We start from the raw sequence: 23,023 nt of genomic DNA, 5'->3' as shown, positions 1-23,023 counted from the left end.
AAAATTTCCGAGTGGCCTGAAAAGCCATCGCGGTGTTTAAATGATTATGGCTCTCGGCTGCTATCCCAAAAGACGCGGATTCGATTCTGGCCATGGCGGTCGAATTTTTATGAAGGCGAAATTCTAAGAGGCCCGTGTCTGTGTGATATCAGTGCACGTTGAACAACCCCAGGTGGTCGATATTTCCGGAGCCCTTCAGTACGGTGTCCCTGACAGGCTGAGTCGTTTTGCGACGTTAAACGCCCATAAACTCATATAAAATTGCGTTCATAAACTTTTTCCTGTTCAAAGTCCTCGTCTAGAATTTTTGGGTATGCCTTGCTGCGTACAACGGTGACAATCATCATGAGCGACCAATTTGACAGTAAAATTCAAGGCTCTTGTTTCGGTCTAGCATTTATGTCAGTCGTCTTTTTTTCTGCATCTTTATCAATGAGACTGTTTGCATTCCTGGTCAGCACCCAATAGGCTTCTCTCTTATTTCGACGGTAATTGGCAATTGACGGGGAAGTAGCTTCTCGAAGAAGCGCATAATACATCACGAACAGCACTTGTATGAATCCGCGAGTGGTGATCATGTTCACTTTTCATTTACGCAATTATCTTACTTATAAAACCTTCCTTGTCCATAAAAATGACGTATTTCCTATTATATTCCCTTGTTTTATCAGTTTACCCTCACTGAGTACAAAGTAAAACACTAAGTACTGCAAATCGGGCGACCTAGTTCCGCGCTCAGGCATGGCACTCGCTCTGCCACAAGCTTCATTTACATCGCAAGGCCCCGTTAACAGAGTAATTGCGCCCTGTAACTACCAAGTTGGAAGGCGAAAAGATATTTTTTTTTCGCAGTGAACAGTTCGCACGTGTATAATACCACCCCATGCTTCCAGCAGTGGTTTTTCTGGGCACTCATTCATCCGCACACCTCAATAGAAGAGGTTGCTAGAAAACTTTGCGCCCCTCTTGAAAAAAAAAAAACCTGGCCATGTTCTTCCACCGAAAACAATAAGCCAAACTTTTCTAGTGAAAGTAATGTTGGTAACAACCACCACTCTCTACATTGCATAGCCAAGACGATCGTATGGCGGAAAATACCACCGCCCATAAATGAGGTCGGGTCGCTCTTGATCAAGGCCAAAGTCTTTTAACCTTTAACCACAAAACCAAGTTTAAATGTTGTCTAGCAGTGCTCTCTTGTGTGCCACATTTTCACTTAAGTCAATCGCAGCTTGACCTGCTATTGGGGAGTTTCAGAATAGGGGGGTCCTATCGATTAGAGAGCAGGGAAATATTGGGGCACCACTGCGCATGCGCCGAACAGTAACGACCGTCGAGTTGTAAACCCCTTGCGAAAATCCGTAAGTCAGTTTCCCTGCGCTGCCAAGCCCTTTACGATTGGGACGGGTAGCGTCCAATGGGCTGAAGGTGGGTGCAGCAGCAGCGCTGCAATCGAAAACGCAAGCAATAGGAGTTTCCTCATTCAGCGCAATCTATCCAGCGAAACAACAAGCCTTAACTGCCGCCATTAGCTTGGCGAGCCGCGCCGGTAGCTTTCGCAGAAACCTGCTTTGAGTCGTCACGATGGCCAGAGCGATGAGGTTACGACTAAATTATCCTTGCGATGAGTCGCTCAGACACTTGCATGTAAACCAGCCTTTATGCTGCGCATGCACTGACAAGTAGTACTTTGGCACAATCGCCTTTCAGACTTCTTTGGTGACTAAACCTGCAGGATGATTTGTACCTGCGAAGCCATCACTTGGGAGCTTAATCCCTTTATCGCGGCAGCAGCAATGGTTGGAAGCATACGGAAAAGGGGTGCGGAATTATCTTGACAATCGATGTCTCCAGCGCCGCACCCTATTTCTGCCTAAAAAACCGGTTTGGTCGCCATAGTCAAGGGTTTGCGCTAGGCACAAAAGCTGACTTTCTGAATTGTTCTCAGGGTCCATTGTCCGCCGCGCGCCTCCCTCCGTCCGGCTGCTGCCATTTATTCCTATCGATACGGCCCCATATGGAAAACTTCGTGTTCTGAAAAATGGCGGCCCGAACTTAGTCACCTCCCCCCCCCCCCCCCCTCCGTTCCCACTGTGCGCAGCGGCCTTGCTCTCATGTGCCCCTCAGCTTGATGCTCAACCGTTGGCAGCGTTGTTTCCGTTGAAAAGTGAAACGCTGACACATCCCAGTATCGAAACTTTTTGAAATTGCCGCAAAGCTTACCGGAAGATGCTCTACAAACAAGAGCCATCGTTCACAGACTGCGTTTTTCCTTCCTGCTCTACCCACAAGAGGGATTAGCGTGAGGGGAGATGAGTCAGTCGCCCTCCATTGTAGCCTTTTCAGAAATGGAGAGGGGTATCCACCTTAGCCTTTGTAAACTTGAACTCACGACGACTGCCATCAGTTCTCGAAATGGGATGTAAAGCGCACATGTCGAAAGGCTATAATGGCGCCTTCCTCAGGAGGGAACCTGTCTCGGCTTACCCCACGTGTTCACACTGCGTTCTCAGCTCTACTAAGAACACAAAAAGAGATAGCATGAGGCGCAAGTCCCCATACATTTTATTTGTTTATTCTTGGTGATAGGATGGCTAATGTGTAAATATTCTGTATTCACTAGAAAACCCATACAGTGAATATGTGTCCATCCCGCAACTTGCTTCAAACGCAGATCTCCCTCTTCCTTTGCAAAAAAAAAATCCAAAACCCCGTCTAGGTGCGAGAGCATTTGGTTGAAAACCATCTTTGCGGAGCAGCTGAATTGCAGAATTTGAGAGTTCTCCAGTTAATTCATTATTTATTTCGTTTTGGCATGAGTAAAAATCAGTACAGAATCATAAAAGCACACATAAGGAGCGAAATTCGATAACATAATAATCAAGCATGAAACTGGTGAATATTCCGGTCTTTATGATGTTTTATACAAATGGCCACTGAGCACTCCGCGTACGCTAAGCGTCTCTGTACTGTTTAGAAGAACTTCTTGTTGGGTGATTTGGCGCATGCTTATAGATAAGAACGAGTTGGACAGAAGTAAAGGACGAACATATTAAAGACGATGTAGACAGAAAGTGTGCAAACTTCAACTGATTTCATTTTAATCTTTCCGTCCACACCTTCGTCTTGTGTTCGTCCTTTATGTCTGCGCAACTCGTTCTTAACAATATCTCTGCTGTTATTTAGATGCAAAGTCAAGGCGTTTCAACCCCCTTTGGGCTCCAACATTGCCCACTGCAGGGCAAAGGTCTCTTCCATGTCTCTCCGATTAACCCTGTCATTTGCCGATAGCGGCCACCGTATCCCCGCAAACTTCTTAATCTCATCCGCCCACCTAACTTTCTACCGCCCCGTGCTACGCTTCCCTTCTCTTGGAGTCACTGCGTTACCCTTTAGGACCAAACGTTATCTTGCCATCGCATTACATACCCTGCCCAAGCCTCTTTCTTCCTCTTGATTACGACTAGGATGTCATTAACCCGAGTTTGTTCCCTAACCCACGCCCCCTGCTTTCGATGTCTTAACGTTACACCTATGATTTTTTTTCCATAGCTCGCTGCGTTGCCCTTAACTTATGCGGAAGGCTCTTCGTTAGCAAAAAATGCGCTCAACTGTTCCCGTTTCAAAGCTACGATCACGAGTGTTAGCACCGAACTCAGGTCCACTAACCTTTCTTTGCAGCAGGTCGTCAGCAGGGAACTCCTTCCACTCGACGTCTTCCTTCCGCCACCGCGTGCGGTCCTTTGGACAGACGCATACGTCGTCGTCTGCACACCGCTTGTAGCAAACCTCGCACACTGTGTGCAAGCACGGAAGCAACGCGGTAAGATCTTGAACCTGTTCACAAGCAATACATAACCAGTTCGGCGGAATAGGCTCAACAAACTACACTGTGCAAAAGCCCAGCTCGTAGTCGATATCACCCACGACAATTTTAGACATCGTAACCAGCGGCGGCTTGCTAAAGACGGATCACTCAGCTGGCCCACTGGTGCTGCTGCTACTAAGCCGGATGTGACACTGCTGCGAATTCTTTCTGCAGCGGTAGGAAAGAGCTGCTAGTTTCTGCTTTGCCATTGGATGCCGCACAGTGGCTAAAAGGAAGGGAAAGGGAACAAAGACTGCTCTGGGTGTTGGACTCCTGTACCTTTCCCACCTATAGGCTGCCTATGGCCGCTCGCATGTCTTTCCCCCTCTGCCATAGACCTTGTTACTGAAAAGGAAGCGGAGGAAGGGAATGATACCCCTTTCTTACTGAGAGGAATTTTGGGGAAAAGGCCAAATGCAGTCCCTGAAAAACAAAACTTCAGTTTAAGCTAGTTGTGAACAGACATCGTAAAAGGAGCTGTCTTTTGCGTGTTGGTTCTCGTTTTCTTGCGCTCCTGTATTACTTTTACGATTCATGGAAAATCTTTCCAGTGAAACCGAATTCCAGTGAAACCGGGAGGGGGGGGGGTCCTTTGAGAAGGAAAAGTCGCTGCGTTCTTGAGTTGTATCCGAATACAGATTTTTATCAGCAAATGGGCTGGTAACAGCCGGCAGTCCGACGGCCGGCAGTCCGCAAGCAGTTCTCGCCCGTTTGGAAAACGTCCCTTTCGGCGATTTCGAAAGGAACGCAAGTTGAGATACGGGCCCTAAGCTGATATCAGTGGTAAGAATGGACGCACAACGAAAGTGTCCTTTAGAAATGGCGAATGCCGCGCCGGCCGCTAGTGCCCCTCATCGCTAAGTGATGATGATGATGCTATGCCTCCCGCGCCGGCTGCTCCGCCTGTCGTCGCTTTGGCGAAGATGCAACGGTGCTGTTACCGTTGCAGTTTGCTGCTGACCGCTTGCTTTTTGCTTGAACTCCTCCCGCAGAAACTGTACATAATTGCATGTGCTACCCCTTGCAGGCTTTGTCAAATCAAGTAATAATAGGACAAGCATGCTATTAATTTTAAGCTGTGTATAGCCTCGGAAATCACTATGTTCCTACCTGCAGAGTTCTGTAGCGCTTCCTTGTTTACGACGCGAATGGCAACCGAGCCCTTTGTACACGTCGCGAAAAAAGAAACTCCTGAAAATGTGAACAATTTTTGTCTATCCCTGGCTTCTTCTATGCATAAGAAGCGTTACGCTCTTAAACATTTTACAAAACTTCTAGGCGTGAAGAACTTTAGTATAGCAAGCCTAATTATTTACAATGGGTAATATGGGATCCCCGCGTTTTATGCCGCCCATTTTCCACTGTCACGTACTGCGCCGTAGAGTGTTGTGCTTCTGGTTCATTCCAGCGCGTCCTGTTAAACGGCTACTTTACCTTTACAACACGCGGATGTTCTTTCTATTTCACTAAGATTGCCTTCGCTACGACATCTGTGCACGGATCTGTGAGCGGTACCGACGCTATTCCGCAGCTCAGAAGGTTAATTTACTGAAGCATGAAGCGTCATAGTGCACCTATTTCCTTGCAGCAATTTTGGTTCCAGGTTACTAATAATACTCTGAATATATAGTAATTGCGTCTTTTTCTTTTACTAATCAGTGCAAACACACTAAGCTCTCCACTGTTATTTTGGTGGGAAGTGAATGCCTTGCGACTAGCTTCCGTCCTGAGAGATTCCAGGTTTCCTCTGGACATGTTAATCCCTGTTGGTTGCAGTGTTTTAATTTGTGGATTAGGAATGCTTCTCTGTATTTTCTGTCCCTAGTCGATTTGAAGCCTGACTGAAGAATGAACAATTTGAGTTCGTCGAATTTGTGATGGCTTTGATTAAAATGGGTCGACATTGCCTTCTGTTCATTCCGTGTTGTGTCAGCCCGGTGCCCGTTCAATGTGGCACTCATTGTTTGCCCGGTTTCTCCGATATATTGTTTCCGGCAGAAGGAGCACTGGAGCATGTATATAATATCGTACGATGTGCAGTCAAAACTGGTCTTTATATCGAAACTGAAATCGCTTGCCGTACTTTTATCCATAGTGTCCCTTTGTAAATGTTTACATGTCTTGCATCTAGGTCGAGAGCATGAAGTTACTGTCGGTGGTGGTTTCTTACCGACCCTAGCATGCACCAGGATGTCCTTCAGGTTTGTGTTGCGTCTGTATGTTACCCTTGGTGCGTCGGGAAATATTTTCTTGAGACGGTCGTTACCACTTAAAATGGGGTGGTATTTCCGCAGGATATTGTTTATGTTTGGAAGCGCGTTTGAGTATTTCGTTATATGTGCAGGAGGTTGTTAGCTTTTGTTCGTTTTTTTAAGAACTACATCTCGTTTCAAAGTGGTTGCTCGTTGGAACGCATTATTAAGGGTTGTCTGTGGATGGTTTCTCATGATTAGTGCGTTTTTTAGCGAGTGGAGGTGTTTCAGGTAGTCGTCGTCGTCGTTACATATTCATCTTAGTCTCGTTGACTGTCCTACGAATATACCTTGTTTGCAGTGTCTTGGATGATGGCTAGTGAAATCTAAGTGTTGTACAGCAACTTCATGCTCTCGACCTAGATGCAAGACATGCAAAGATTTACAAAGGAACATTACAAGCGATTTCAGTTTCGATATAAAGACCAGTTCTGACTGCACATCGTCCAATATTATCTACATGCTCCAGTGCTCCTTCTGCCAGAAACAATATATCGGGGAAACCGGGCAAACAATGAGTGCCAGATTAAACGTGCACCGGGCTGACACAACACGGAAGGAACAGAAGGCAGTGTCGACCCATTTTAATCGACGCCATCACAAATTCGACGAACACAAATTGTTCATTCTACAGTCAGGCTTCAAATCGACTAGGGACAGAAATTACAGAGAAGCATTCCTAATCCACAAATTTAAAACACTGCAACCAACAGGGATTAACATGTCCAGAGGAAACATGGAATCTCTCAGGACGGAAGCTAGTCGCAAGGCATTCACTTCCCACCAAAATAACAGTGGAGAGCTTAGTGTGTTTGCACTGATTAGTTGCCATGGAGATACAATGTGAAAAAGAGTGAAATACTTGGCACGTCGATGATGCTAGATTGTAAAAAAGTTTGACAATTATTCAATTTTTAACAAAATATATCTATGTCTTGAAGAGGGTACTGCTTTTCTTTCACTCTGAACTGAACACAATAATGACAACTGAAAATAAATACGCTAAGATAGGGCTTTTTAGAATAGGGGCCCAGAGCCACCTGATCCCCATATAGTTTGGGGCGTTCAAAGGCACTTGTGCGAAACGGAGTAGGTTTCCGTTTTGGGTTAACGTTAGCGGCGAGCTCTATGTTCAGGCAACATGGCGGCGTCAGTTGAAGCGGAGAATCTCGGTTCACCACCGGTTTGTCGTTGCCTATACACTGCGTCTCACGTCAGGTCCTCAGCAAACGAAAAACAGCTGCAGCTTACGCTCTGCGTGATCATGCCGTTAGCACGCGTCGTGTTAAACTGCAACACACTCTCGCGCTGTGCATTGCACATCGCCTTCTTCATCAACTAATACTGCTATGAAAGTAATATTATCCCTTCGAGCTATCTGAAGGTAGTGACAGAGACGCTACTCTACATAATGGGATATTCGGTCGGTGTGTATGCTGGATATCTTGACGTTCGATTTCCTACATTTAACGAAATGCTAGCTGCTGACCTCGCTTTTTATGCGAAGCATATTACTAGAGCTACACTACAGCCCGTCGAGCGCGGCGGTGGAGCTACCATTGACCTTTAGCGCGACCACGTGACACCACGTGACAACATGACGTCACAGCAGAGGAGAGATGGGCTGCCGGCTCGCGCGGTCAGCCGCGGCGGGGGAGGCTCCACATCAGAGGCGCGGCGGCTGACCACGTGACAACATGACGTCACAGGAGAGGAGAGATGGGCTGCCGGCTCGCGCGGTCGGCCGCGGCGGTAGAGGCTCCACATCAGAGGCGCTGCAGCTGACCCCGTAACGCTACAGCAGCGGTATAAAGCTGAGCTTGCCTCGCTCTCCGGGCACTTACCAGGCGGCCAGGTGTTGGGATGCCGCCTAGAAGCAGGGCTGATTTGAACGAGAAGCGAAAGCTTCAGCGTGCCACAGAGACCGATGAAGAGCGGGATGAACGTCAACCAATGAAAGCCATGTATTACCAAGCCTAGCCATCAATATGCTTCGCATCTGGCTAGGCTTAACCTTAGCTAAGCCTCAGCCATTTTTTTTTCCTTCCACTATTCTATAAAGGCAAGATCGTGCATTAAAAGATTACAGTTGCAGTAAGCGCCTTGTGCGTGTGGTTTCTTTGTTCGTCCTGTCCCTTTTGCGCTTAGTATCATCTAGTCATGTACCAACTCGCCCACCAATCGATTCTTATCGCCGCCGCGGTGGCTCAATGGTTATGGTGCTCGGCTGCTGACCCTAAAGACGCGGGTTCGATGCCGGCCGCGGCGGTTGAATTTCTTTCGAGGAGAAATTCTAGAGGCCCGTGTACTGTGCTATGTCAGTGCACGTTAAAGAACCCCAGGTGGTCGAAATTTCGGGAGCCCTCTACTACGGCGTGTCTCATAGACTTAGTCGCTTTGGGACGTTAAACCCCACAATCCAAACCAATCGATTTTTATGTTGAACTTAGCAAAGCGCAATTAAAAGACAGGAACAAAAAGAAGAAGCACAGAGGACAAACGCTTGCCAGCGTTTGTCCTGTTTGCTTCTTCTTCTTGTCCCTGTCTTTTAATTGCGCTTTGCTAAGTTCAATCTTTTTTTTCAGGCACTCTTTTTCTTACACCAATTCCGCTTGGCCCAATAGGACCGATTTTCCCTACTTTCCTTGCACTCGCTCGCCGCCGTCTTCGTCAGAATTTTTTTCTTTTCTTTTTTTTTTGGGGGGGGGGGGCGAGGGGTTCCTTTGCGCCTGCAGCGATCCTCCTAGGCCTCTTGGACATGTTAAGGGAGTGGCACTCCGGAAATTCCGGGTGCCTGTTCTCTTAGTTACTCCGCACTCTGTAAACCTTACTGAGAAAGAGCACTATGGTTGGATACAACGGCGGCGTCATTGCTCACAGGACAAAATTACTCGACGTCGTTTCTTCTCGGAATAAAAAAAAATGTTTGGTTCCCGCAATCAAATTTTTGTTAAACGCCTCTTTGAGACAAGGTGGAATGAACGAATGTAAAATGTAGAATGTGCCTCTTCCAACACTCCATGGCTTCCTTCCGAGTAGAGTCAAGAAATATTTTCGGGCCTCCTAAGTCATCTCGAGAGAGAATTCATTGCGTGCTGGCGGCAACGACATCAGAAGTACAGTGCGAGATATTTGCAGTTATATGAGTTAGATGTCCGACTATCGATTATGGCGATGGCGTTGTATGTCGAATGAAGTAGTCAACGAAGCACATCTGTACGCGCCGCCGCGGGCTCGAGACACAGTCGTTGCAATAGAGTTTTTTTAATTTATTTATTACGTTCTCCGCCCACCTGACCCTCTGACTCCCCCGCTACGCTCGCCCACTCCGGTATCGTTGTCAATACTGCAGCAGGCACCTAGCTCCGCCTGTCGTGATGGGTTTTCAAACTGGCGCCCTCTTGGGATTGGCACCCTGTGGCGCGCGACCTTGACTACGTCCACCTAGCTTGATCAATCACTGAATTTTGTGACAGAGAACCCATCGTTCTGCCTGCACGACATCTTATATTGTGTAGCATTAAAACGGAGTCAGCTAGCGCTTTATTAGAGCGAAACAAAACTGCGCGAAGACGACGGGACAAAAGAAAGGCACGAATACACACACACAAAGCGCAGTAGGACAAAAGAAAGGCACGAATACACACGCACAATGCCCAGAATGAATAGAAAAGATCTTGTACATCAACGGAAATAGCTGTGTAAGCGGAGGGAATTCCCTGTTCCAGAGCCAGCACGAGGTCCTTGGAGCTGCGGATGAGGAACGGATCACGACCCAAAACTTGGTCGAGGTGGCGTTTTAGGAAGGAGCTAACAGAACGTTGCCAACTGTCTTGTTTCGCTCTAACCATGAACCGACTAGCCAACATCATGTCTTGCTTTATTACAGTTCGCAATTAGCGTGCGGATATGGGCATATTTCCTAAGCAGCGACTTGCTGGGCGTGCAGTTTTGTCTGTTTGGGTCTGGACCGATGAAATATTAATATTGAGGGCTAAGCAACTTCAGATATTTCTTCCGTTTGTTCGAATAGGATAGCCGTATAGCATACGCAGAAAAATTAGGTTCCGCGAAAGAGCGCAAGCGGTGGAGTCCAGTGCTGGCATCTAAGATTCCCATGAGTGAGACAAAAGACGGAAATTCTCGGTATCCACTTTTGCTTTCGGTGCATTTGTGCCTGCCGCCTTCCATGTCGGTTATAGAGCTGCTTCGGTACGCATCACACTGCCTCTCCCAACCTTCTGCAGCCGAGTGTTTTGCATACCAGACCAATCATGTCAGCTTCGGGTGCATTCTATACCTCCTGCGATACATACCCACCGAAGGCTTTTACAGTGATTATCTGCAAATAATTCGGACAACAATTCTGAAAAATGCAGAATACTTTTACGGACATATTGAAAGCAATATATTTCATTCATCTGATATTTAGGAAAATTTTTCTTTTAAGTATTTCTATCGCCAGCATAAAAGAGTTAAGGATCCCAAAGGGGTCGCTTTTGACGAAAGCAAAATTCGTTAATAGAAAAAAATTATGACTACCGTAGGGTGAACCGTAGTTATATTGGCTGTTGTAGTGAAATCTTTAAATTATACGAAAAAAAAATTGCGTTCATAAAAGGCTTCCCGCTCAAAAATACTTCTGTCCGGATTTGTCGCGTACGAGACGACACTGTGAGTGTAAGGGATCGGTAGTGTACGCGGGATCATCGGAACGCGGCTGGGGGCGCTCAAAGCGAAGCGTCTCCTATTTGGAACGCGGCCGCTCGTGAACGCGCTAAGAATTACGGGTGTCCACCCCGCCCCGCAGTACCGATTCGCGCACGTGCTGGCACGAATGTCTATTTGTGTTTGTTTTTATTTAGTGGCGGAGAGAGTGCTCTACCTTACGGAAGCTAGAGGGCTGGCCATGCCCTGGATGAACCAATGATGTTAAGGCCGCAACATGATTGGAAGCTACGGAATGTGCGCCGGGCCTTTAGGGCTTTAAAACTGGGCCCCGGAGCCGGAAGCGGGGTTCTGCGCTAAGGTGAGATGCTACGCATCTTCGGCTACGCCAAGTAGGGGCCTCCCCTAGTATTAGCCAGTTCCGCCTTTTTGGTTGTATGTCTTTTTGCCGTTGTATCTAACTTGTATATTCTGTAAATATTTGTATATAAATCTTCAGTTATTCCCTTTTTTTATCCCTGCGTCTCGAATCATCGAGAGACCGTCTCTGACGGGGCACCCCTGGTGCAGAGATCAAGTTTCAGTCGTCGAGTTAAACCAACCGTCTCTGGCGGGGCACCTCTGGTGCGAGGAGGATAAAGAACCTGTGAAACTTTACTGGCGCAGTCGACGAGGATCCTGCGGCCATCGGAAGACGGCGCAGGAAGAAGATTGAAGACAGGGAGAAAGACGACGATCAGGCAACAGCAGCGTTCGAGAAAGGACCTGCTGAGAGACGGCGGCAAGGACGCAAGGACTACGGCAGTAGTCCAGGGACGCGAGACTGCGTCCGGTGAAGGAAAGCAGCGCGTCGAGAACTCGACGGTCACCGGTGGGTCGCAGCAAGTGACGACAACGTGCACAGGACCAGCGGCGTGCGACAGCTCATCGCAGCGTCCGGTGAAAGTGGCGGTGGACTCCGACGCCAAGGAGCTGGCAATGCAGATCGACGCATCGAAACTGTGAGTTTCCTTCGTCGCATTGTTAGCGTCCCTGTGCATGTGTTCGAGCCGGTAGGACAGTTGAGGGATACAGAAGGCGGTATGGAGAGTTATCCATGCCGGCCCTCACTCGATGTGAGGTATCGAGTGGAATTGGCGAAGGCGCGCTTAGCTTATTATCAGGCTGAGCTTGCAAAAGTGAATGGAGGAAAGACTCCGCTATGCGAGGAAAAAGCCTCCGGATTTGCAGCCGTTAGAAGCAAGGCGCCAGCAGCTAGAGCTCGAGCTGGCTAAGCTCAAACAGTCTCGGAGAGCTAGTCAACTAGCCAGGGAGAACTGCTGCGAGTCCCGAGCAGAGAGGCCGCCTGTGCTGGAAGACAAAGGATTATGCTTGTCATGCACAGGTCACGGAAACAGTAGTGAGGACGCTGCAAGCAATCAGCCGGTATGCGGGAACGCATCTTTGTTAGGAAAGGCCGCAAAAGGTTCAGGAAATAAGAACAGGATTCCTGAAAGACGCGGAAATATCGCAGCTTTTCCGCCACCTCTGGCGGCTAGCAAAGAACAGGAGCAGCCCAATTCTCGTGATCTAGGGCCAATCGAGACCAAATTGTCCGAAACCAAGCAGGAGAGTGATCTTATTCCTGCAGGCTCTATGAATGAGATTGTGATCTCTGACACGGAGCTAGTAACAGGTGAAAATCTGGCGCTGCTGAAAACACACACTGTGTCGGCCGTAGGGCATGAAGTGCCCCGTAGCGTTACTGGTGGCAAGAGCCCTTCATACGAGGCAGAGAGCGGAGGTGGGCCTGCTGGGCCGACCGGGCAGAGCGCCCTGCTGTTGTCGAACGCACCCGGTGTGTGTCCGGCCAGGTCCTTTGAGGACCCGGAAATGAGTGGCCACTTGCCGCAAAGCAAGCTCGGGTCAAGTGACTGCGAGGGTGCTCATGGAGCCTTGGAGTTACACGATGTCACGAAGCCGGCAAATACCTATCAAGCAGGGAACGGCAACGTCAGTGTTTGCCCGAGCAGGAACGGGGCAAATGGTTCTAAGCGAGCCGAAGTGCCAGGAGGCAGGTGCGCGGCTTTCATGTTGAAAGTAGGTTCGTGGAACATTATGTTCCGTGCTGCAGGTCGCCAAATCAAGTGTAGCGAGACCGGCTGCATTAGTATGGTTAGACGGAGCAAGGGCTATGCTCCTTACGCAGCACGGGGTTCGTACCGGCGCGTCAGAGAGAGCGGGCCCTCAGGTGCGTCATGTGGTCAGGGATTTAGACCCATCGAGAACCGGGGCGTGTTTGATCCTGGAGGGCACCAGCTTTTGAGCTCTCGCCCCGCTGTGGCACCAGCCTGATGTGCATAGTGGCCATTAGGTGTTAATCGTGTCGAATGAGACACGTGTGGGCTCGAACGCGCACAAGGACGCTCGGTGCGATTAAGGAGGCTCACGTGGCCACTTAAGGACATCGTACGAGTGTTAGTGAACGCTCCAGTTTCGAGTGTCGGTGTGTGTGTGTGCTCGTTTGCAAGCAGGACGTGCATGCAAGTGAACTGGGTACATGGACGCCGTGTTACGGCGCACGACAGGCATGCCACTGTATGTATTCGATTGTGTGAAACGCGTACTTGAATGTGTGCATTTCGCTTGTTTTGTTGGTGCGCGTGTGCATTTTGCGTCAGGTTTTGTTTGCCTGTGATGACACGATATGTGACTGCTCTATGTACGTCGCCCTCGCGGCGATTTCATGAGTTGGACCGATCCCTTGTTGCTGTAATTCTAAAAGTGGCATTTGAGCCCTTTGTAGAATCTTGGGAAGGGCGTGTAAGGGATCGGTAGTGTACGCGGGGTCATCGGAACGCGGCTGGGGGCGCTCAAAGCGAAGCGTCTCCTATTTGGAACGCGGCCGCTCGTGAACGCGCTAAGAAGTACGGGTGTCCACCCCGCCCGCAGTACCGATTCGCGCACGTGCTGGCACGAATGTCTATTTGTGTTTGTTTTTATTTAGTGGCGGAGAGAGTGCTCTACCTTACGGAAGCTAGAGGGCTGGCCATGCCCTGGATGAACCAATGATGTTAAGGCCGCAACATGATTGGAAGCTACGGAATGTGGGCCGGGCCTTTAGGGAGTTAAAACTGGGCCCCGGAGCCGGAAGCGGGGTTCTGCGCTAAGGTGAGATGCTACGCATCTTCGGCTACGCCGAGTAGGGGCCTCCCCTAGTATTAGCCAGTTCCGCCTTTTTGGTTGTTTGTCTCTTTGCCGTTGTATCTAACTTGTATATTCCGTAAATATTTGTATATAAATCTTCAGTTATTCCCTTTTTTTATCCCTGCGTCTCGAATCATCGAGAGACCGTCTCTGACGGGGCACCCCTGGTGCAGAGATCAAGTTTCAGTCTTCGAGTTAAACCAACCGTCTCTGGCGGGGCACCTCTGGTGCAAAGAAGAAGAAGAAGAAGAACCTGTGAAACTTTACTGTGAGTATTCTAGCACCACAGCACACAACAGGGCCTGCATTGATGACTTGTAAGCCGCACAGGAAAAAAGACCAGTAGCTTCGCTGACACTGCCTTCACCAGCGTCTGGAAACACCTCTTGTGAAAGGGGAATCCCGGGAAGAGAACGGATTGTTCTCGCATTCCATGAACACTGACTCACAGCTTTGTGCGGTAATAAGGGTTTCTGGGCACCTCCTATTCTCTGGGTTCAAGCTGAAAATGCTCTGAAAGAGAGAGAATACACAAAAAAAAATCCTGAACGTGGCTGGGAAAAAGGATCCAGGAACCAAACCAGATGCGGGTGTGCCAGAGATCATTCTCGTACTGGTGGTAAGGTCTTTGTATTGGGATACAAAGGACACCTTTAGATTAGTCCTTGTGGTAAGAGGGAATAAGGGATCTGTAGACGGTTCCACGAAAACGGATGAGGTATTGGCATAGTGATCTTCAGGGGTTGCCAACAATCGTGTCGGGGAAATGTATAAGAAGTCGCGCCCAAGGAGAACACACACAGTACAACGCCTGCCTTGCGCAGCCGCTTCTTGTTGCTCTCGAGAAACCAGGGACACCAGCGGACGTTTCATCATGGTTGTCTATCTAAAGGTATGCGCTGTTACTACCTCAGTCCTTGCAAGAATAGTAAACAATAGCGATTTTTCTAGTTTTTTCAGGCGCCACATTAGATCTAGATTATGTCATTCTAATGAACCACCCAAGAAAACAACACGATGCTATATATTCACCACGTTCTTCCTTTGTTCGCAGTGCACGACTTGTCCCGCCCGTCAGGAGTGCTACACTGAACGCAGAGAGCATCACCCTTTCTTTCTAAAATGGGTGGCGCAACTGAACGCGCAGGTTGGTAACACACACATTTTGTTATTGCTTTCTCTCCAAATGGTCCTTGCTTAAGGCCTACAAGAGCTAATGATTTGCAGAGATTCGCTGAAATCAAGATGCCCTGAAAGGTCCATTCTTGTATACTACGCCCAAATGGTATCTTGTGCGTGTGCTTTTTCGTTTCTTGTAGTCAGCCCTTACCGCAGAACAATAGAGACATTTAGCATAGCGCGTACCGCGAGCGCCGCCAAAGGCACGTCGCGCCGTTTGGCGTCCTCAACGTCATCTGCGTATGTGCCAAGAGGGCGTCAGGTACGCGCTATGTGAAGGCAACTTTTGCTTTTCCATTTTGATGGACTTAATTTGTACATATTGCTCTTGCTGATGTTTTAACCCGTCTTTAGACAACTTTACGGCGGTATTCTGTATTAATTCTGAGCAATTACTTCAAGGATTACCTCAGCCGCTATAAGTACTGTGTCTGCGTTCTGATTATGCAAAATCCACTGCAGATATCAAATTCGCATATGTGGTAGCGTGCGATAAAAATATAGCGTGTTTCGTTGTGTACAAACGTTATGGTCGCTTACCTACACTTTTTCCTGTGTTTAGCAGTAGCGTAGCAGGACAACCGTGATCGCACTGTATTCGTAGCTGTAAGTGCCGTCTTCAGTATTTCAATTTTCATCTGTATTCATTCAAAGGGGAACTAGCGGTGTGTTGCTGCGTCTCCTCTACCCTATATTATAGTGTATGGGGGATTACTTTGCTTTACTACAGTGATAATTCTGCAGCGTTAAGGCCTAAAGAAGAGCGTCACTCTGTTCACAAATTTGGTTTCCTTTCTAACAATTAGATGGTGCTCTAGGGCTGAGCTTATGAATCTGCAGTCGAAGTTAGCAAAAAGCGATTGGAGTATTGGTGGCTGAAAAGCAGACAGGTGACATCAGGTTAGAAGTGCAGGAAACCGTAGTGGAAGAATATGGCGAATCTTAATGAGAATAAACAACACAGATGAACAAAAATCAAGGGAAAAAAAGCTGAGCAAGGTGGAAATTGCAACCACCCCGTTTCAAAGGGGGCGCCCCTATCCATCCATTTTATCGTCAAGTGGCCATCTGCTTACGGTGGTGTCAGTGTGTGAATTGACGTTCTTATCATGCCGGAATCGCAATAACAGAGACGTAGAGCGGTTTACTGCACGCCTCTCCTGACCAGGTACTGTCATGGGTGTGGCTCTGCAGGGCCACTGCGCAGGATCTTCCATTTAACAGGAATTGTGTCCGCTAATACGTCCTCAGTATGCTGAAAATGGCCATTGTGACAAATGGCTTAGCGTATTGAAAAATGCCCGCAATAGCGAATAAGTTGGAGATCACACGCTAATGGTACAGTGACCGCGTAAGCATATACACTTTGCTTCCCATATCTGCCTGCGCTGCGGGCAGTCAACACTCGGATAGGCGGCATGTGTTTAACGCGCGCTTCTGATTGGCTGAGGAGGTCTCTGGTTTCCGAAATGCTGCAAGAAAATTATGAAATGGCGCAAAGATAATGCGCTTTGCATGTTTGCATCACTTTTAAGGCGGAAGCCTTTAATGTCTCATCGTTGTAAGCAGCAGTTTTCGACAGAAATGTCACGCTTTTCAATTGGACGAAACGGTTGTGACGTCACTGGCGCGCATTTCGAACGGGGCCAATTGTACTTTGCCTAGTAACCATGCAACCAATTGAAGGGATCGTATAGTGATGCTCCAAGTAAGTAGGACTGAGCTTAGTTAATTGCTTAATTACTCAATTAGCCTAATTAACTTTTCTTGGCAGGGCATATAAATAAATAAAACCGAGTAGGAAATTGCTCGAGCTCGGGAATCGAACCCCGGTCTTCGGCGTGCGAGACGAGCATGCTATCCACTCCGTCATGCCAGCACGATGGTTTAGAATGAACAAAGGCGCGTCTAGTGAATACGGTGTCTTCGCTCACTCCCATCATCCTCCCTTCCCTTCCGGTGAGGTTTAGGTGTCCACCGTGATATGAGAGGCCGATACATTTCCTTTCCTCAAAAACCAATTTACCGACGAGCGAAGCGTAGAACCGCTTGGGCAATGGCGTTCTATGGACTCCCTGGCAGTGTTGCAAGACGCTGTCGCGTTCCACTCTTAGAGGCGGAGCTTAACATCTTAACCGCACATGAGTGACCACACTTTAGGTCAAAAAAGTGCCCCCCTCAATTTTGAAAGGTGTCCATCGAGATATGTGAGACAGTTACTGCGTAATTTCCTTTCCTCAAATACAATTTTCATTTTCTTCATTACGGCCCTCTTTGTCTTCTTTCACTCCCACTTCCTCCCTTCCTCTACCGGTGCGGTTCAGGTGTCCATTGAGATGACAGAGAATCACTGCGCCATTTCCTTTCCTAAAAAAGCGTTGCGTTCAAAGGGCAAGGCATTGCGCCGAACGGCTGGTGGCGTTCCGTGGACTCCCTGGCAGCGCTACAACACGCTGTCGCGTTCCACCCCTAAAGGTGAAGGTTAAGCGTCATTAATTAGCAGTTTATTAAAATTCAGGCACTAATCAGTAATTAACCATTAATTAGTGATTTGTCATCACTTAGTAATTAGTACTCAATTATATGTGACGCCACCAGTGCCACAGAGGCAGTGAAAGTGGTGCGGAAAACGCTTTCGCCTCTACACACTTTAGACAGTCAAAGTGCCCCCTGAATTTTTGCTTAGCTTTAGGCCTGCTTTTTAACTAAATGAGACACGATATTCGATACTGATTATAGCGGACTTGCCTCGGGGTTTTTAAGGCGGAAGCCTTTAAAGCCTCATCGTTGTAAGCAGGAGTTGTCGACAGAAATGTCACGCTTTTCAATTGGGCAAAATGCTCGTGACGTCACAGTGCGCGAATTTTAAATGGGGCCAATTGTACTTTGGCTAGTGACCATGCAACCAATTAAAGGGGTCGTTTAGTTGGGATTGAGTTTCGTTAATTGCTTAATTAATAAATTAGCCTAATTAAAATAGAGGAGAATCAAGAGGTGAGAAGAAAGAGGAAAAGAAAAGAAAGACGCGCGTCGCAGCAACAACTGCGTCCGCCGGAGCGGACGCTGCTCAAAAAGAAGCGGCCCGAAGCCGCGCTCGCCGAAGCGAGAACAGATACTCCTTTGCCAGTTTTGACAGTTTTGACGTTCCTCGTTTCACATACATTGTGTCGAACATCCTAGACAGTTCCAACATTTTACAGGTGAATGACAAAACTCGACGGATAGGATTACAATAATGTAAATATCAAATACCCTAATTAACCTTTCTAGTCAGACCACATAAATAAATAAAACCGATTACGAAATTGGTCGAGTTGGGGAACCGATCCAGGGTGTCCGGAGTGCGACACGAGCACGCTAGCCACTCCGCCATGCCAGCTGAATGGTTTGGAATGAACAAAGGCGCGTCTAAATAATACGGCGTCTTCGTTCACTCACATCTTCCCCCCTTCCCTTACGGCAAGGTTCAGGTGTCCACCCAGATATGCGAGAAAAATACACTTCCTTTCCTCAAAAATAATTTTGCGGTCCAGCAAGGCGTAGAGCCGGATGGGCGATGCCGTTCTGTGGACTCCCTGGCAGCGTTGCAAGACGCTGTCGCGTTCCACTCTTACAGGCGAAGCTCAACATCTTAAGCACACATCAGTGACACAAGCCGACAGCCAATGGACGCGTCATTGATTCAAGTGCTCAGCACTTGAATCATCATTCACAACCACATTCGTGGCAGAATGCTGTACTCAGGCTTTCGCCTTGCACCACTTTAGTCGCCAAAGTGTCTCCTAACTTTTTTTTATTCGCTCATTTGCTTTCAGGATTCCTCGCTAAATCCGAATGCGGAACCTTTCCGGCCAGGTCAGCGTAACAGGCTGCAGACTGGGTCCTCGAACACGGACGCCTCTATCATCTTCTACGCGAGCTAATGAGGTGAGTTTGCACATCTCTCTAGGCGTTGTCATTTCGCCAGTGAGATTTCCTATGTTAATTTTTCAAATGCGCACCTCTGGTAACCAGTAGAGGTTCTCAATGGGCTAAAAGACCCACTTGATTCTAAATATAAGGGATTCAAGTTCTACAAACTGTTCTCGATGACGGAATATGCCATCTTCTTGACTTCATTGCAGTGGTCTTCTTATTTTGCATGTTTTTCTATATATGGGTCTCATATCCTTGCCATTAAGCAAGAAAATGAATGTAATAGACCCGAGATTGTGCACGGATTAAAGCGTGAAGAAAACAATTTTTTCCTCTTTATTACTTTCTTGCAGGGTTCTTCGCCAAAAGCCTGGAGCGGAACGTTCCCTCCCTGATCAGCTTATCAGTGTGCAGCATGCCCTTGGCATCGTGAATTCTCCAACGCAGACACCGCGTTCTTCTTTTGCTGAGGCTGCTGGGGTGTCTGCGTCAATCTTTGACAGTGATGTTACTTATCTATGAAATTTTTCTGCACCAAACCTTTACCCTTGACACTTGGCGCTTTTTAGTGTGCACTGATGATTCATTAAATTCTAATTAAAGCCGTTAGTCTGTGTAAATGCCGCATGGTTTGTTATCATATCCTCTGACTTGCCTAAATCACGGAGATTGATTTTTATGTTTTTGAATCTCGTGTGTTGTTGCAAATTTTGGCTAATATGCAGGAGGTTTTATAATGCTATTGCGATTTTTTTTTTTTTTGCAGTTGGTCAGAAATCGGCACACCGCCGGAATGGACTACCGCTTCATAACTGCAGAGCACCATCCCTCGGACCTGCCTGCACCGTTTAAAAACGTACAAATGGCGGACCTAGAGAATCTTCTCAAGCGATTTCACCTAGATAAGAGCTACCTGGAAACGCCGTGGTCCCGGGAAACGTAGTGAAGCGTCCTGTGGTAGTTTCAGCAGTGTTCTCCACCTGAAGCATTATCTATTTTCTTCTCGTGTTAATTATGTCAAAATAAAAGCGAACTTTTATTTTTCTCTTCAAAATCTGCTTTTGAATTACATGTCTGCAGACAATGTATGCTTGTGGACGACGCTTTGTCTGCATGGCATAGCGCAACTCAAGTAGACGTGGACACTGTGGCGGCATCTAGCGACAAGACTTCAAAGCACCGCCGCCCAGGATTACAAAAAAAGACTTTATTCCGAATTATTGCTTCGTTTCCAGGCTTTATTTTTGTTGTTGTTGCAAGGTGAAAAACTGTACACCAAGAAGAACACGTAAAGTGGAAGTGCTCCTTCGCTGGGTGTCTTTAGTTTTGCTACGTTATGTTCCAGGATTCTTTGACTTATATTTTAATATTGCAATACTGTACTGTAATTTTAGGCAAATATTGAAGGTAAAAGTCCCAGGATTCGATGCGGATAGAAATATTTTATTTTGAAATTTCTGCATCGCTCGCATTGAGTAGCGAAGGCTGCCATGAACGTATTGGGGAGACAAGCTCCGCCTTAAAGGGAAACTGCATAAGTTTTAGAAATCAACCAGCTTAAGAGGGTCGAATGTGTGAAACTTACAGGTAAAGTATGCAAAGTCTTTTTGGGCTAGCACTTGAAATAGTGAAGTAATCGCCGATTAAAGACCGGACGCCCTTCAAGCTTCTCCACAGCGCACAACGCCAAGTGGGGGGCGCATGATGACGTCATCGAAGGTATCGGTACATTTCCAACGCACAAACGCCTACTTTGGAGGAACAAAACCAACGCCACCGAAGGCGAAGCCTTGACAGTTGTTTGGCTGCGTCTAACGCGTCAGGGCAGGGTGTGGCTGAGGACAGCGGTAATTTGAAATCATACTTTCCGTGACGTCACGCTCAGTTTTCCTGCACTCCTCCTGTGCAGTGAGGAGAAGCGCAAAATTCAATCGTCTATTACGTCACTCTTTGAAATGCTAGTGCAAAAACACTTGGCATGCTTTATGTACAGCCTATATAGATTTGAATGCTTGAATATCGCAAAATGCTCAAAAAAGTGCTGCAGTTGCCCTTTAATAGTATGTCGTGATAGCCTTATGGGCTAATTTCTATACATGCAGGCGGTCATTCTCTACTTTACATGCCCAATATAAAGTAGATGGTGGGGCAGGCACTTCTCCATTGAGCAGTAGCCAGCAGTCGCAGCGAGCACGCGCACCTTAGTTAACTGGGGATAACCGGCGTGTTGGGGAACTGTCGAAGAAATGATGCGGTCGATAACAGTTTTAATCAATCTTTATAATGAATCTTTATTTTCGGTGCCCAGGAAAAAGCCAAATATCTTGGTGCTGGTACGCCATACGCACTCACAAAAATATTCATTAATTTCTCCACAAAGGAAAATAATCAGGGGAGGTAATACAACAGTCAAGGAAATGAAAAAAAAAAGAAAATGGATGAGGCTTAACTTGGTTAAGCCTGGAGAATGCGAAGCATCATCGTGTCGCGTAATTTGGAGGCGCACGACCACAGCGACGGCGCGAGGTGGGCCCCCGTTTCTCCACTGTCGTGACATCATCGTGTCACGTGGTGTGACGTCGTGTATCACGTGATTTGGAGGCGCATAACCACGGTGAAGGGCTGAAGTGGTAGCTAAAGTAGTATGCTTCGCATAAAAAATACGCATCAACCAGGCCTCTGCTTTGACAGCGAACATAAAGCATAAAAAAAAAAGTTAGGAGACACTTTGGCGACTAAAGTGGTGCAAGGCGAAAGCCTGAGTACAGCATTCTGCCACGAATGTGGTTGTGAATGATGACTCAAGTGCTGCCAGCAATTGAATCAATGACGCGTCCATTGGCTGTCGGCTTGTGTCACTGATGTGTGGTTAAGATGTTGAGATTCGCCTGTAAGAGTGGAACGCGACAGCGTCTTGCAACGCTGCCAGGGAGTCCACAGAACGCCATCGCCCATCCGGCTCTACGCCTTGCTGGACCGCAAAATTATTTTTGAGGAAAGGAAGTGTATTTTTCTCGCATATCTGGGTGGACACCTAAACCTTGCCGTAAGGGAAGGGGGGAAGATGTGAGTGAACGAAGACGCCGTATTATTTAGACGCGCCTTTGTTCATTCCAAACCATTCAGCTGGCATGGCGGAGTGGCTAGCGTGCTCGTGTCGCACTCCGGACACCCTGGATCGGTTCCCCAACTCGACCAATTTCGTAATCGGTTTTATTTATTTATGTGGTCTGACTAGAAAGGTTAATTAGGGTATTTGATATTTACATTATTGTAACCCTATCCGTCGAGTTTTGTCATTCACCTGTCAAATGTTGGAACTGTCTAGGATGTTCGACACAATGTATGTGAAACGAGGAACGTCAAAACTGTCAAAACTGGCAAAGGAGTATCTGTTCTCGCTTCGGCGAGCGCGGCTTCGGGCCGCTTCTTTTTGAGCAGCGTCCGCTCCGGCGGACGCAGTTGTTGCTGCGACGCGCGTCTTTTCTTTCCTTTTCTCTTTCCTCTGATCTTTTAACTCTCCTCTATCTCCACGTGGCAGCGGTGGTGGCTTGGCTCGAGCCAGTAGCAGGCCCGTGCAATTTCCTCTTCATCCTTCTCTCAGTCACAACAACAACAACAACAACAACAAAACTGGCAACGACGAACTGGGTGGGGAAGTGGGTGGTGGTGGAGCGAACGCGGCTTCGGCCGCTTATTTGTTTTTTCAGCAGCGTCTGCTTCCGCGGACGCGGTTGTTGCTGCGACGCGCGCCTTTCTTTTCTTTTCCTCTTTCTTCTCAGCTCTTGATTCTCCTCTATTTTATTTAGGCTAATTTATTAATCAATCAATTAACCAAACTCAATCCCACTTAGTTGGAGCATCACTATACGACCCCTTTAATTGGTTGCATGGTCACTAGCCAAAGTACAAAGTACGAGCATTTTGCCCAATTGAAAAGCGTGACATTTCTGTC

General features: G+C 47.6%; 1 protein-coding gene across 4 annotated transcripts; it reads left to right on the top strand.

The window, feature by feature from the left end:
• Nucleotides 1–11,164: 11,164 nt before the first annotated feature.
• LOC149329767 (uncharacterized) lies at nt 11,165–20,113 on the top strand. 4 transcript variants are annotated; one of them, XM_089559618.1, is made up of 4 exons: nt 11,165–11,789; nt 18,969–19,080; nt 19,422–19,548; nt 19,835–20,113. In XM_089559618.1, the coding sequence occupies exons 2-4, from the start codon at nt 19,076–19,078 to the stop codon at nt 20,009–20,011; spliced, it is 309 nt and encodes a 102-aa protein (XP_089415744.1). In that variant the 5' UTR covers nt 11,165–11,789; nt 18,969–19,075; the 3' UTR covers nt 20,012–20,113. The 4 variants fall into 4 exon arrangements, 3 of the variants coding, with proteins under 3 accessions (XP_089415744.1, XP_089415742.1, XP_089415745.1); XR_016285463.1 differs by lacking the exon at nt 11,165–11,789 and adding an exon at nt 14,794–15,121 and having other exon boundaries at nt 19,422–19,570; XM_089559616.1 differs by lacking the exon at nt 11,165–11,789 and having other exon boundaries at nt 18,784–19,080.
• Nucleotides 20,114–23,023: the final 2,910 nt, after the last annotated feature.

Source organism: Amblyomma mixtum, chromosome 9, assembly GCF_055824585.1.
Source record: "Amblyomma mixtum isolate Tamu chromosome 9, ASM5582458v1, whole genome shotgun sequence".
NCBI lineage: Eukaryota > Metazoa > Arthropoda > Arachnida > Ixodida > Ixodidae > Amblyomma > Amblyomma mixtum.
Note: the sequence above shows the minus strand (reverse complement) of the source record. Positions and strands in the feature narration are given on the sequence as shown.